Genomic DNA, 14308 nt, shown 5'->3' with positions numbered 1-14308 from the left:
CGTCACTAGAATAAAATACAGCTCATGTTCTAGGGCTCTCTGTTTGTAGGTTTTTCAGCAGCCTAAAATGAGTTTGGCTTTATCACCTCTGTTTTACTGTTGGGGAATACAATGTGGGTCTGTAAATATCACCTTGAAGATGGGAGTCTCTATGAGATCTGCAGGGATTGCCCCACCTGGAAGGCAGAAGCAAGGGACCAAGAAGGCAGCAGGACCAGCTGGGAAGGGCTTGGCTAGGGATGGAAAAGGCAGTGGAGTCCCAGGGATTTGGGGAAGAGGCTTTCCCTTGTCTGTGTGCGGAGCTGACTTGGGTGCTAAGAGGGTAATAGCAAGGAGAAATCCAGCTGGAAAAAAAACTATTCCCTGCCAGATAGGTGGTTTTGGATAAACATTTTGAAGCCTGTGATTTCTGCTGCTGTATAAACAAAAAATATCTGTAACAGGGAGCAATCTAGACAGCATCTTTCCAATGAGCTGCTCACGTGCTGGGCTTGCTTTTTCAGAGGAAAAGAGCTGTAAGGATCCAGGGGGACCAGGATATCTTGTAGCTTCCACCCCCCGAGAGGAGAAGGGGGCAATCCCAGACAAACCCCTTTCTGTCTGGCTGCTGAATAACCCGAAGCGCGTGGGGGTTCTGTGCAGATAATTCCTAATGACGCGGATTAGTCATCTCCTATTGCGGTTTAGGGACACGGTCCAGCTGTCTGGCTTGTAACGGACGTCCCATTGCTAAAAGCAGGGGCGAGCACAGAATTAATGCAAACAACGTGCATGTCGGGGAGGTGCAGAAGTCCTCTCAGCCTGGCCCTGTGGTGCTGATTTCTCTTGGCCAGAGCCAGAAGTTGAGGAGAAATCCCACCGCTTTGTGGCTTTGTACAAAGGAGTAACTAGAGCACTAATGCTTGAATGCTGCACCGCTCAGTGGGGTTTTCTCATTGTTTCCTAATCCAACAAGTAGAAAATTAGAGAAGTCAAAATAGTCCCTCCGTTTACCCTCCAGCATGCAGAAGTGGGTCTCCATTGCCCTTATTTTACCCACGGGGAAACTGAGGCAAAGTAAGTGCCCAAGGTCTCATGGGTGGGTAAGAGCAAAGCTGGAATGAGCCCCTCTTGGTGCAGTGCTGAAGGGAAGAGGAGGCCCCTTGTGATGATTTTTTCTGCCTTTTCTGACCTCAGAAGGGTTAATGCTGGAGTTGGAGGCTTTGTCTCAGGTGGTTTGTGAGGCAACCATGGATTTGGGTAGAAGAAGTGATCCAAAGGCCCTGTCCCTATAGTGTCTCAGCATGGGCAAAGCTGTCCTCTGTTAAGTTTGACAAGAGCAGCTTTAAAAGCAAGCCACAAAGGTGGAGTCCGACCAGAACACCATTTCTGATGGCAGCTGAGTTTGGGAGGAGAAGAGGACATGACGGGGAGGTCTTTGAACTTGGCGCTGGTCTAGGAGTTTGCGGCGTGGCAGTTTTACGTGCTTCAGCTCCCGGTGCTGCGCTAGCACAGAGGCAGACGTGAAAGTGTGGCGCCGTCTCCTCTGCTGGGTCCCTGCCCGCAGTCGGTGGATTGAGGTGGTGTAGTGAGGGTGTCCCTGTGCCATCGGACACCCTTCTCCACAGGCATGGCATTGCTCAGCTTCGACCTATACTCTGATCTGATCAACCCTCTGGGTGTTCAGCAGCAAGGGTGCTCAGCACCTTCTGTTCCTCCGAAGTGCTTCCATTTTAGGCCTAACCGCATGTTTTCCTGCTCTCAGTGTGTGCTTTTATTACAAACAGCAGTCAGCTCTTCAGGGATCTCTGTATAAGATCATGATTCACCTCATTTGGAAACACTTTTTCCATTTTTTTCCAGCGTTTTCCTTAATCTAAACCAGCATGCAGGACTGCTTGCTCTAGCTCTGGGGGCTGAGCTTGGCCGAGCCTGCCAGCGTCCATGGTCCCCAGCCAAGCGGGCAGAAGTGGTTGCCCCCTTTCTCCCCCTGATTCCCATCAGTGCTTCCTCTGGAGCTTGGCAGTTGTGGTCTTTTCTCTTCATGAAATTAGAAGTTTTGAGGAAGGAGCTAAAAATACCTTAAGGAAAGCCTGGAAAGATGGTGATGGGTTTGTGGCCACTGCAGTGGCTTTGCTTTTTCCTTTCTGAGTCGGATAGCAAGAAAGAGTAAAATACCATTTGTTAGCAGGGCTGGAGGAAATGCCAGTACAAGTATCTCGGAGAAGAAATTATTCCAGAAACGAAGGGAATTACTGTGGTATTTCCTGTCAGGGTTGTCGCTTATTTTGTTTGTGTCGCAGCAGGGCCTACAGGCGCCAGCTGAGATGCGGGCTCCTCTGTGCCCTGTGTCATATGGAAACGCACACGGAGAGGGAAAGCTGCGCACTACATACAACCCAGGAGATCAAACATCTAAATTTTGTGCTTGGCTCTCCCACTCTGCTTCACAGAATGAATCACAAAATGGTTTGGGCTGGAAGGACCTTAAAAAATCATCTAGCCTATCCCCCCTGCCATGGGCAGGGACACCTTCCACTAGACCAGGTTGCTCAAAGCCCCGTCCAACCTGGCCTTGAACACTTCCGGTGATGGAGCATCCACAACATCTTTGGACAACCTGTTCTAGTGTCTCACCACCCTCATAAAAAATTTCTTCCTTATATCCAACGTAAATCTAGCCTCTTGCAGTTTAAAACTGTTGCCCCTTGTCCTGTTACTACAGGACCTGGAATAAGTCTCTCTCCATCTTCTAAAGCCCCTTTTATATATTGAAAGGCTGAAATAAGGTCTCCTTGGAGATTTCTCTTCCCTAGGCTGGGCTTTTTCTTCACACCCTTAGGAAGAGTGCCTCATGCCTCAGTTTCCCCTGCTTCCTCCAATACCTGCCTGAGCTTTCATAGCGCTCCATGAAACCATCAATGAAATCCTCTGCCAGAGCTCAGTGTTGAAGGCTAATGCCTTGCAGCATGGCCTTACCCCTCTCCTCCACCATATTCAACACATGCCATTCTTGGATGTTTCAGCTTATTCTGCGGCACCAACTACTGAGCTCTTGATTGTGGGGAGAACAAGGCTGCCATTAACCTCATTTGACATCTGATGGCAGGGAGGGTAAATAGCATGACTTGGATTGTGCAAGGAGGAGTCGATGTTGTCTTCATTCCTCACAAAATTGCAAAAGTGAGTAGGACCCAGCAGCCCCCACCACCTGCACCTCTTCCACAACCTGCCCTCAAGCATTTGCACATTGTGTTGAGGTCCTTACAGAGAAGATGCTGGTCCTGCCTTCCCCTTGATCATGCGTTTGAGATGCTGGGTGCAGATTCGCGTGAGGTTTTGCTCCAGCACTTGGCAATGCCCCAGACTCCCTGTGTAATCTCAAACCAGTTGCTCCAAACCAGATTTCCATGGGTGTAAAAAATCACAGCCTGCTCCAGCATTTAGGAAGTGCTTTGCATCCCCTGGGACTTCCTAGTGCTTTGGGCACTGCCCACATTTTTTTTTTAACGGAAAAAAGTATTTGTTGCTGATAGCAGTGATGAATTCAGCTTTAGCTGTGGGTCAAAACCATGGCCAAGCCAAAGGAAGACTGAAAAATAAAACTGTAACCAACTTCTCAGACTATAGATTAATATATATTTATCCCTCTTCCAAATGCTTGCGAGCTTAAGGTCTTGGTTTGTTTGAGGGAGGTGAGAAGTTAGTGTGTTTTATATCAGAAAAAGAATAATCTAATTAACAAATGAAGTGAGTTTTAATTCCCCTATTGCAGCCAGTGTGTTTGTTGCTCTGCTCAGAAGCAGAGTGGAGCGGTGTGGGGCAGCTGGCTTACTTCTGTTGGCTTTGGGCCACAGCACATCAGCTATGTTGTTGATGTAGAAGAAAAGGATGCAGCAGGGTCGTGCCTCATTTTTTTTTCCTTTTCTTTTCTCTCTGGAGCTTTATATGAGTGTTTTGACATTTTCCAGCCACAAGCTGTTTTTCAAAACTTATTTGTCTGCAAAATTTTTGTTGTTCAGCATAAACAGGCAGCGTGTGCTATGTCCCAGCTCGGTGCAGCATTTGGGTCTGTGCTGAAAGTGAAACCTGTGTTTTGAAAGGTTTCCTGCAGCGAGGCTGGAGCTGCGTGAGCTTTTCCCCTTACATGTCCTGCTCCTTTGTAAAGAGAAACCTTGAAAGTTCCTTGCCCTGATTTTTTTTTCTCTTACTTTAGAGAAGGGTTTTGCAGAGCTACATGCAACGAACCCATACCAGCTGACTTAATGCCAGCGTCCAGGAGGGATGAACCAGCCAGGCCCTGTTCAGAGAGGCACATGCAAATAACAGTTGGCATAAAAGAGCCTGTATATTTTTTCCTTTTCCAACAGAGATAATCCAGGATGGCAATCCCGCCCATATTTGCCTGTCTCTATAGAATGATTTGGACCTTCGACACTAAGTTGGCTATGGTCATCTCTTCTCCTTTTGAATTTTGGACTGGTGTTTTTATGAGTTGGGCCTGGTTCTAGAAGCAAAGCTGGAGTTTGTCCAAACATTGTGGGTCTGGAGAACTGGCTGTAGACACCAAGGTGATGTAAGTGCCTGTTTAGCACAGGCCTGTAACACTGCTGGAGTGCCCCATTTGGTGACTGTCCCAGCACTGGTTCTTCCCAGCCTTTCTGGAAACAGAAAATGCCACAAGCAGAGGTAAAAAGGATGCGTTTCAGATGATCCAACATGTTTACCCTGAATCTGATGGGGTTTTTTTAAGCTTTTCAACTGAATCGCCTCCAGCCTTGACTTCCTGAACTTCGGTGGGTGTCTGCAGAACTCGAAAAGCTGTCAGTTTAAAAATAAACCTAAGGATGCTCATCCAGCTCATTTTCCTCATTAGAGACAAAGCTGTTTCACTGTGGATCTGCTTTCCCTCTGAGAGGATGGAAAGTGTGCCTTCATGCTCTGGCAATCCAGGGTTAGAGATAAGGCCCTTGCTCAGGAAGGGCTGTCACCCACCCATTTGGGGATTATCCCTGTGAGATGCAGGCGGCGCGGGACCAAGCCCTCCCTGGTGTTACACCTTGGAGGGAGGTGGCCAGCACTTTTTTCTCTGTGGGAAGAAAACTACTATTTGAGGAGGCTTGTCTGCACTTGTGGGGGCAAAACCCTGGTTGACTGGGGTGACTGAACCTGGTCTGGGAAGTGAAGAGGGTTTTGAGACCATCATAAAGTCCTTGAATGAGCCAAGGAATGCTAGAGGGATGCTTGACTCAGGCTTGGTCTGAGAAGCTGAATGAATGAAAAGGCTCCTTGTAGTCTTGATCACTGCTAAATATGCACAAATAGAGGATGGGAGAAGTGGCTTTTACTAGTCCCTACAAAGTTGTGTGCCCAGTGTGCCTGTGGCTCTGCTGGCTCTTTGGGCAAATATAATGATTTCTCTTGAGGTGAGCAACAGGTCAGTTCAGGGTGGGCATTTACTGCGTATAGTGTAGTGATGCCTGATATACTTTGCATTTTGTATGTCCTCATAAAATAACACCCACCCTCACCACCACCCCAGCACTGTTGGCTTTTAAAATCCAAGACTGCCTCTCCACTTCCACTATAGGATGCTTGCTTTTACTTCTTATTGCTTTGCCCCAAATATTCCTGTGTTCTATTAAACATCCTCTGAGCTTTCTTTCTGGGTTTCCAGCAGAAAAGTACTGGGGTAAAACCATGGGAAGCACTGAAGATGGATGGACATCAGACACTTAACATGTTTGCTTCTGATAATAGTGGCTTGTTCCCAACTGAGTTGAGAGCATTCACAGTTTTCCACTTTTATGAATGCATTTTATTAAAACTAAGTTATACAGATGCCTGAGTGTCCTCTTGCTTACAGAAGACCTTATTTTTTGACAAGCACGTTTATCAGCCATGTGGAGTTTCCCCAAAGTCCACAAGTCCAGCAGGCAGCTTGGCCCTAAATAGGCCAGACACCCACTGAAGTTAGGGAAGTCTCCCCGAGAACTCCTGTCAGCTTTGGATCTGCGAGTCAATCTGGGATGCAGTTTGGGACCTAACTATTTTCTGCTTTTTCTTTCAGCAGCGAAATGTCAGGATCAAGTTTGAATATGAAGGAGAGAAAAGGTATGTACCCAACTCAGTCCCCTACCTGTACAGGGACAGATTACCTTTTTTACCCAATGTCGTCCTACTGATGTCAGCCAGCTGCAGATGAACTCACAGCAGGATTCGTTCCCCTAAAATCAACTACAGTTTTATATGCAAGAGCCTTGCCTCGTCATCCTGTTTGCTGCAAGTACCTCCTGGGATTTGCACGCAGGCAAAGTGGTTCCAAACTGGAAGTCATTAAATGCCTCTTACCAGGGACGTAGGGTGCATGCTTGGATCCTTTTCTCTTTTTAATTCTTGAGCCCTGCTGAACGACAGCTGAGCTGCAACTCTACAGAAATGTGTTCTTTGATTAGCAGCCTATGACACTTACTTAAGATAACCAGATTTTGGGCATGGGTCCCATAAAAATAGAGCTGGGAGTTAAAGCTTGCCCGCCCTTCCCTGCTTGACATTTTCATGGAATCACCTCTGCTTGATGCTTGGTGACTGTGGCGGGGCAGGACACAGGGCTGGAAACTCACAGGCTGATGGTCCAAGTTGCATGTTAAAGCCAAAGAAAATTTAAGTTTGTTACCGTAGAGCTAGACTGTACCTGCTGATATGTACCTATAGGGCTGCTGCATGTAATGGTGCAGGAGAGTCACAGGGTGCCAAACTGCATCATTCTCTCTTCCATTGCTCCTCCCTCTTCAGAGCCACTTGCTGAAAATGGAGATGATAAATCACTGACCAGTGCCTGATCCTGGGTCTTCTCCAGTGAAGGGCTGCTGGACTTTCTTCTTTTTCACCTGTACCTCACAGTAGGAGGAGGAGCAGAGGAGCTGCACTAGGATTTTTGGTAGATATTCTTGCAGGGTAGGTCAAGTCCCTTCTTGGGCATAGCAGACAGGAAGTGTTTCTATGAGTGTAAAAGCAAGGAGTGAGCTTTATGCTTGATGATAGAAGAATACAGGTCCTTTCTTCTGAACTACCAGTCTAATCCCGAATTCCAGTATGCTTCTACTAAATTGAGACTATTGTTGTATTTGTTTGTGTATACAGGATTATCCAGTTTCCAAGACCAGTCAGATTCAAAGAAGTGGTGCAGAAGGTCACAGATGCTTTTGGACAGACGATGGACTTAGTCTGTGTGAACAATGAGGTACTCTTCTCCTTATTGCTAAGGGGGAGTTTTACAGTGCCTGGGGCCCACTTCAGAATTGAGCAGTGGTTTGTTCTTAAGGCCTTAATTTAATGTTGTACATGGATGTGAAGAAAAATAATCTTACTTTGTGGTTCCCAGCTAGTGAGCGTACAAGAGCTGTTGTCTGGACACAGCTCAGCTGGATTCTCAGACTCCAAGCCAGGCTTTTCCCTTCACAAAATTATTTCAATTAAGGCCTATTAAATGGTGACATAGGAACATTGTCTTTCCCCCAGAACAAAAAATCCCCCTAACTGAGGCAGGGGGGGGATTAAGTAACTGAGATGATGGAGACATTGTCAGTTCAACTGCACAGTCAGCAGCACTAGATGTTTTCCCATTAGTACCCTCGGGTCAATAGGACCAACTTTCAGAGTGTGCCTGGCTGGTGAGAGCACACACAGCACAGAGAGGAGAACAGCTGAGACCAAATGGCTTTCCTGAGAGCCCCATGAAGTGACTGTAGGCTACTGTGTGACTGGGTTGGATGTGAAGCCTTCCCATCTTGGGGGCAGTTGCAGGAGCATGGTGAAGTCCAGAGCATGAGGGACGGTGCTGCTAACACAGTATACTTCTATCTAGCATTGACTTTGTTTCACCCCAAATCCATGTGCATGTTCTTGTGGTTAGGTCTGCAGTGAAATGTGCACCACTGAAGGTTCCCTTAGCAGGTCCTGTGGCCACATACGAGCAGCCAAGAAACCCTCCTTCTGCAATCCTTGCATTTTAAGGCTTGAAGACCTTTCTTCTCCAACCTTCTTTATAACATAGGCCACTGTGTTTTTCCAACTTTTTCTTTGAGCCCAGCACTGTATCTGAAAGGAGGGTACTGATGAGTCCTTTTACCTAGAAGGGGGAAACCCTAGGCATCTGTTTTGGTGTGCTCAGTGTTTTCTTGTGAGGCATCTCGCCATGAGCTGGGCAGGCATCAGAGCCACTGGGCTGTCAATGTGGTTTTGGCTTTGGGAAGGAGGAGAGGGCCAGATGACAAATAGGTGGGCTTTTAAAAAAAAATTCTTTTGGATCTGTCCTGACAACTTGCTTGTTCAAGTAACAGCCTTTCATTAAAGTATGAATGGAAAGAGAGTGCATGAAGAAATCTTTCTCTCTTTTTTTTCTTTTTTCTTTTTTTTTTTTTCTCCCTTCTGTTTCAATGGAAATTTGATCCACAAAAAAGTTGCTATTCTTTTATAATAGGTACCTCATGATACCAGTGTCCGCTGGGTTTTGGGTTTGAATGCCAGTCAGGTTTCTAATCTTGGGCATTCTCTGACAGCCCTCCTGGGAAAAGCCTGCCATTGAATTCTCCAGGAATGACTCATTTCATTCCAGGTTTCTTTCCACTGGAAGAGGAATTTTTTCCAACAACAGCAAACAGAAGCTTAAATAATGCATTTTACCCCATGTTAGAGACTGTCTTCCTGGGCATGTGCACAGCACACAGCAGGACCATGAGCAGGCCTTTGGGTACTCCTGACTTCTTAGAGTTGAGGACGACTTTCAGTGATTTGTTTTTCTATACATAAAAATTCCTCTTTGTGAGAACCCACACCTTTGGGAAGAGGTCTAGGCAGTAGTAATTCAGAGTTGTTAATTGTGGAAACACTATAAATAGACAAAAGTGACCTTTGGGGAGATAGCCTACATGTCCACATGGTGACACCCCGGCATCTGGCTCCTAGTGTGTTCTGGGTCAGGTTTTTGAGTCTCATGACTGCAAGTCTCAGAGGTCACCTGACCACAGACTCATTACAATAAAATGTTTCACCCTTTCTTCATGCTCAAAGGGAACTGTGCAGTAATTCCTTCTTGCCGTCAGATGTTTCTCTTGCAGTAGCACCTTATAGACCAAAATTACACTGAGATCAACAGGCCCCTACAAAAGCTCACTAAATGGCAGTCCCTGTCCCAGTGAAGGAGGAGTTCTGAAGCCAAGCTCAGTGAGATGAGCATGCCAGCTGGGTGGAGCAGGGGCACTCATGAATCACATCCTGGTGGGACCATGGAATCAGGAGGCTTGGGCTGGTATAGATAAGAGCAGGGCCTGGATGTGGGTGTACATGGGGCATGTCTGCATGTTAGTTCTAGGCTGGGCTCATCTTTCTGGTGAGCAGGACAGCAAAATCTGGCCTGGCCATGGACAGCATGGCGTGGTGTTTGCTAGACATAGTTGGCTGCGTTATGGATTGAAAGACAGACTTCCGCAGCAAACGCTCTGTCTGAATTGGTCTGTATGCACCGCTAAACAGCTGCTTCGGGTGTGACTAAGTGTTACCTTGTCGTTTGTTCCATCTCCGTGACCAACTTGTGATATGTCCTTGGGCAGAACACTGAATCTCGATGTGCCTCTAGTTCCCTTCTGACCTCCTTTCTTGTCTCCTCTGAGGCTGTCCCTCAGCATCATTTTGGAAGTTTAGGGAGAGTTAAAGCCTAGGGAAGTGGTAGAAGTTCCATTATGGGGGGGAGGAGATAAAAGCGTATTTAACAAACATTTGTCGAGAATTGTTGATGCCAGTTGCTTCTGCATTGGGCAGGAAGATGAACTAATTGACCTCTCAGATTTTTCCCCAACCCTGTTTCCTACTATTCTTTGGCTTTCTGCAGTGTCTTACAGAGTGAGGTCTAGCAATACTGTTGTAGTTGGTGAAAATTCACCCTTTGCACTCACTTTCTTAGACTGCAGTGGATTGACTACCAAGTCCCATACTAAAATATTAGGCTTCAGGGGAGTATACTGTGTTAAAACAAGAAGAAAATCTAATAAGCTCTGTTTAGTGAAACTTTGATGTAGGTAAACTTTGCTGTTCATCACAGCTGCTCACTCCATAGACAGAATAAACCCTGTTACTAGAAATGCACCCTGGCAATTACTTCCATGGTTCTGCATGAGTCTATATTTAGTTTCATGCCCAGTAGATATCTGTTCCTGATATCCATATGTGCCACAGTCTGGAAGCCAAATGGAGCAAAATCTACTTGCCAGATGTGGGTAATAGGTAAAGCCAAGCTAAATACTGGCTCCAGTCCCTTTTACAGGAGGGCAAATTTTGCCTGATGTTTTTGGCTCCACTGAAGCAGGCATGCAAATGTGTTAATGTTGTGATATTGGAGTGAGATGGAGTGACCTGCAGAACATTCTGTTCAAAGCAGCAGCTGAAGGATTGCTCTGAACACTTGTGAGGAGCTCAGTAAAGGGGTGGGTGAGCACTGGGACTATACTTACAGTTCAGAGTTAGCTTCTGCTTGGTGGTGAAATGAGGGGGAGCCAGTCTTCACCATTCTCATTTCTGTTTGGGTGAATGCAGGAGAGAAGGCTTGTCTCCAGTTGATACACCTGTGGAACCCTTGTGAACTTCAAGAGGGTTAAGCAGTGCATGGAGAGAATATCTCTTAAGCTCTACTGCTTAAGGAATCAGACTGTCTGAGAACAGCTGCACAGCATTTGGGAGACATATTCAATATCATCTTCATCTGATATCTGCTGTGAACACAGGTCATTCATTCAGATCCCAAAGTTTTACCATGAACCATGGTCTAACCATTTACTCCATGGACCTACTGAAAGCCCTAAATAGTTGGTATCTACCTGGTACTTCCCTTTCTTTCATGTCCAATCCCTGTCCCAGACTGGGAATCTGTTTCCAGCCTTGCTTGTGAGGGCCAGCCCAGAGAAGACTGATGTTGGTGTTCTCTGTAAACCCCCCACCTGGTTAGGTCCCTTGCTTGGGAGGTAAGGTACATCTTCCTGAACTTTTCCCCATCTGGTTGGGTTGAGAACTCAAGTCCCTACACCTGTAGGATATCCTGGGGCAAGGCTTTCTCAAGAGTTCCTTGTGGAATCTTTTTCCTACACACAAATAACTAAATAGTTTTCAGACAAAGGGTGCATAGCCTGATTATCCCTCTTCCTGTGTGCATGTGCTAAATACTTTGCTCTATAGTCTTTTTTTCTGTCTTTTGTAGAAATTTCTCAACCACATTTGCATACCTTACACCAGAAGAGCACTCCTAGCTCAACCTGGAGTTCATTGCTTAAATATCTTTTGAGAACTGGCCTGGTCTTTCCTCAGCAATTACCACTGCTTCCAGCACTTACACCTGGCAGCTTCCTTTTCTCACCTGTTAATCCCATTTCTGGATATCTAACTCTCCCATGCAAGCTATAGGGGTCCTGGGTATCTAATTTGGGACTGTAAACTCTACAGAATAGCAGGTTGCATTAAACTTAGCCATTGCAGTGCCCCTTTGCAGACCTGGCTTTTAGTATCTCAAAGCTAGTTGCCTAAGGCAGGTGTAAGCTCAGGACCACCACAGTGGTGGGAGCTTGGCTTTCCTGGTGGGACATTTTGAGCCCCTCACTACAAGAAAGACATTGAGGTGCTGGAGTGTGTCCAAAGAAGAGTCATGAAGCTGGTGAAGGGTCTAGAGCACAAGTCTTATGAGGAGCAGCTGAGGGAATTGGGGTTGTTTCGCCTGGAGAAAAGGAAGCTCAGGGGAGACCTTATCGCTCTCTACAACTACTTGAAAGGAGGTTGCAGCAAGGTGGGTGTTGGTCTCTTTTCCCAGGTAACAAGTGACAGGACAAGAGGAAATGGCCTCAAGTTGCACCAGGGGAGGTTTAGACTGTGTGTTGTGATCTTAAAGGTCTTTTCTAACCTAAATGATTCTATGATTTGATGATGTTAAGCCTGATGTTTATCATATGAAATAGGTGGCCCGCATATGTCTGCAAAATAGGAACGAAAGATAACTCTCCTATCACACAGGAGAGGAGAAACTCAACCCAAACCTTGAGGTGCTCACAATGTAGAAACAGCAGCCACATGGACATCTAGGATCAAACTTGGCAGGCTCATTCTGTGGTCCTTGGGTGGAGGAGATGACTGTGGCAGTTGTCTGAGGTGAAACCTCATCTTTGTTGGCCAGGGCACACAGTTTTCCCTTGACCTGGTCATCTCCGAAGTTCTAGCCTCAGCGCACACAGTCTGAGGTGTGTTTGCCTACAGGCCAACAGCCAAACCCTTGGCAACACCCTGGGATCAAAAAGGTAGACACAGGTGGCTTTTGAGTGTTGTCTTCTGTGGCGGTTGATCTGAGGTGCGTTTGCTGTGGCTGGTGGCATGAACCCTGATCACCCAGAGGGCTGACCTGCCTTTCAGGAGTTCTGGGCAACTGTGGTGCCCAGTAAGACCAGTGAGAGCCTACTGGGAGCTGTGGCCACTCAGTCCCTTTGGTAGGTGGAACTGCTGTGTACTTTGGCACAGCCATGAGTATAACATGTGCTGTGTTGGCTGGATTTAGTCCCAATGCCTGAGGCAACCTACAGAGGCTGAGGCCTGGTTTTTATGAGATTAGGCAGAATGTCCCTGAATGAGGGACAAAAAGTTGTGGTTTTAATCTTAGCCCAAGGCAGCAGAAGGCCACAGAGTCCCTCTGAAGTGCAGCTGTGTTGGGTGTTGGAAGCTTTGCAGGCTGTCTGCAGGATGTGGTGCACCACACAGCAATGTCAGGAGGGTCAAATTCCCTCTGGAGATATGAAGGCAATAGTCTGCCACTTACCAGGAAAACATCAGGACCCTTAGCTGCCTGATAGACATGGCACTGTGTCGTTCCCAGTTCTGTTAACGTTATAAAGAGCAGAAGCTGAATTTGTCCTGCAGGGAGTCAAAGAAGGGGTTCTTGGAGGGAGAGCAATGCACACCTTTCATATCAAAAGGGAAGAGCCTCTTATTTGTGAGATGTTCCCTGATTTCACCTGATACCCAAGCACTAGGGAGACTGCATCAGTGAGCAGGAACACAGGCTGCAGGGGTAGGGAAGGCCACTGAGGCTACTACCAGAGTAAATCCATGGGTGCAGTTCGCTGCTTTCTTGGAGCACCATTACATGATCATCTTCCGAGGAAGAAACCCAGGAAGGATGTGTGGGGCTGTTTTGGGGCTGGGTAGCAGTACGTCTTGCCTACAAACTCCCAAGATCAGAGCAGCCCCAGAATAGCAGGCAGCAAGCCTAACATTTCATCTCAGCCCTCTCCTCTTCACACTAGCTGAATTGGTGATGTGACCTTTAAGCTGTCTCCTTGCAGATGTTTTTTGTTGTGATTTTTTTGCGTCTGTTCCTTGGTAGATGAGAACTTGCAAGAAAATGTTAGAGCTTGGCAAGCTTGAGGGCATGGGGGCTCTGTTTTCCATCCGCCTTCTCAAGTTCCTCCCTTGTCCCCCGATTCCCAGGCTGCCCACTGCAAGGATCTGCCTTCCTCTGTTTACCCAAAAGTGTGACACTGCCATGTGCCGGTGTTTGTTCAATCCCTTCCAGCTCCTGATCCCGCTGAAATCCCAGGAAGATTTGGACAAAGCTATGGAACAGTTGGAGCTGAGCCCTTCCCTGAAGAGCCTGCGGATCCTTGTGAGCGCTCCAAAGAAAGCGAATGTGAGCCCTTCGTCTTCTCTGCTCTTTTGTGTCCAGAGCGAGATGTCTTGTTATTGTGTTGGGGAGTGGAAACGAGTCTCCTGATGGTGCAGAGCAGAGGGCAAGCTGGTCATGAGGGGGGTCAGCCCTGCTCTGGCTCAGCTGCTCGGAAATCCTCCTGTGGTGGCAGCCCAGAGACTGATCTCAGCTCCCTCTAGCTCCTCCTGCATCCTGTGAAGGGTTAAACACCATACTGATCCTCAAACAAGGCCAAACCCCAAGAGAAGCCCTTGTGCTTTCTGCCCAGGAATGCTGTCACCATTCCTCTGTAGCCTCTCCTCCATATACAGGGTGATGCCCTGGCCCTTGCCATGCTGGGTGGCAGTGTGAAGGTTGTTCTCTCCATGTGGTGCTGCAGTACTAAAGGCCAGGAAGAGCTAACTGGAGATTCCTGCAGTCTCATGCAGGACTGTCTTTTCTTCCGTATTTATTTATTTGTTTTTCCTGAGCTCAGTGGTTTTGCAGTTAAGCCTGTTAGCTTGACCTCGCTTGCACAGAATGTCTTGCCAAAGCACATGTCGTGCTGCCCCAAGCACAGGCTGTAAAGCAAGGGATTTGCAGATGTTGCAACTCTAT

At 47.1% G+C, this 14308-nt stretch overlaps 1 protein-coding gene across 4 annotated transcripts in view; it reads left to right on the top strand.

Moving 5' to 3' along the window:
• LOC141925901 (mitogen-activated protein kinase kinase kinase 3-like) overlaps positions 1-14308 on the top strand; it is an 84397-nt gene that overhangs the window by 42592 nt on the left and 27497 nt on the right. For 3 of the 4 annotated variants that reach the window (XM_074830795.1, XM_074830776.1, XM_074830800.1), the window contains 3 exons: positions 6050-6093; positions 7123-7222; positions 13580-13693. In XM_074830795.1, coding sequence (XP_074686896.1) covers positions 6050-6093; positions 7123-7222; positions 13580-13693 — 258 coding nt within the window. The remainder of the gene's footprint in view (positions 1-6049; positions 6094-7122; positions 7223-13579; positions 13694-14308) is intronic. The other variant, XM_074830786.1, reaches the window with a different exon arrangement.

Source organism: Strix aluco, chromosome 1 (genome assembly GCF_031877795.1).
Source record: "Strix aluco isolate bStrAlu1 chromosome 1, bStrAlu1.hap1, whole genome shotgun sequence".
NCBI classification, from domain to species: domain Eukaryota; kingdom Metazoa; phylum Chordata; class Aves; order Strigiformes; family Strigidae; genus Strix; species Strix aluco.
Note: the sequence above shows the minus strand (reverse complement) of the source record. Positions and strands in the feature narration are given on the sequence as shown.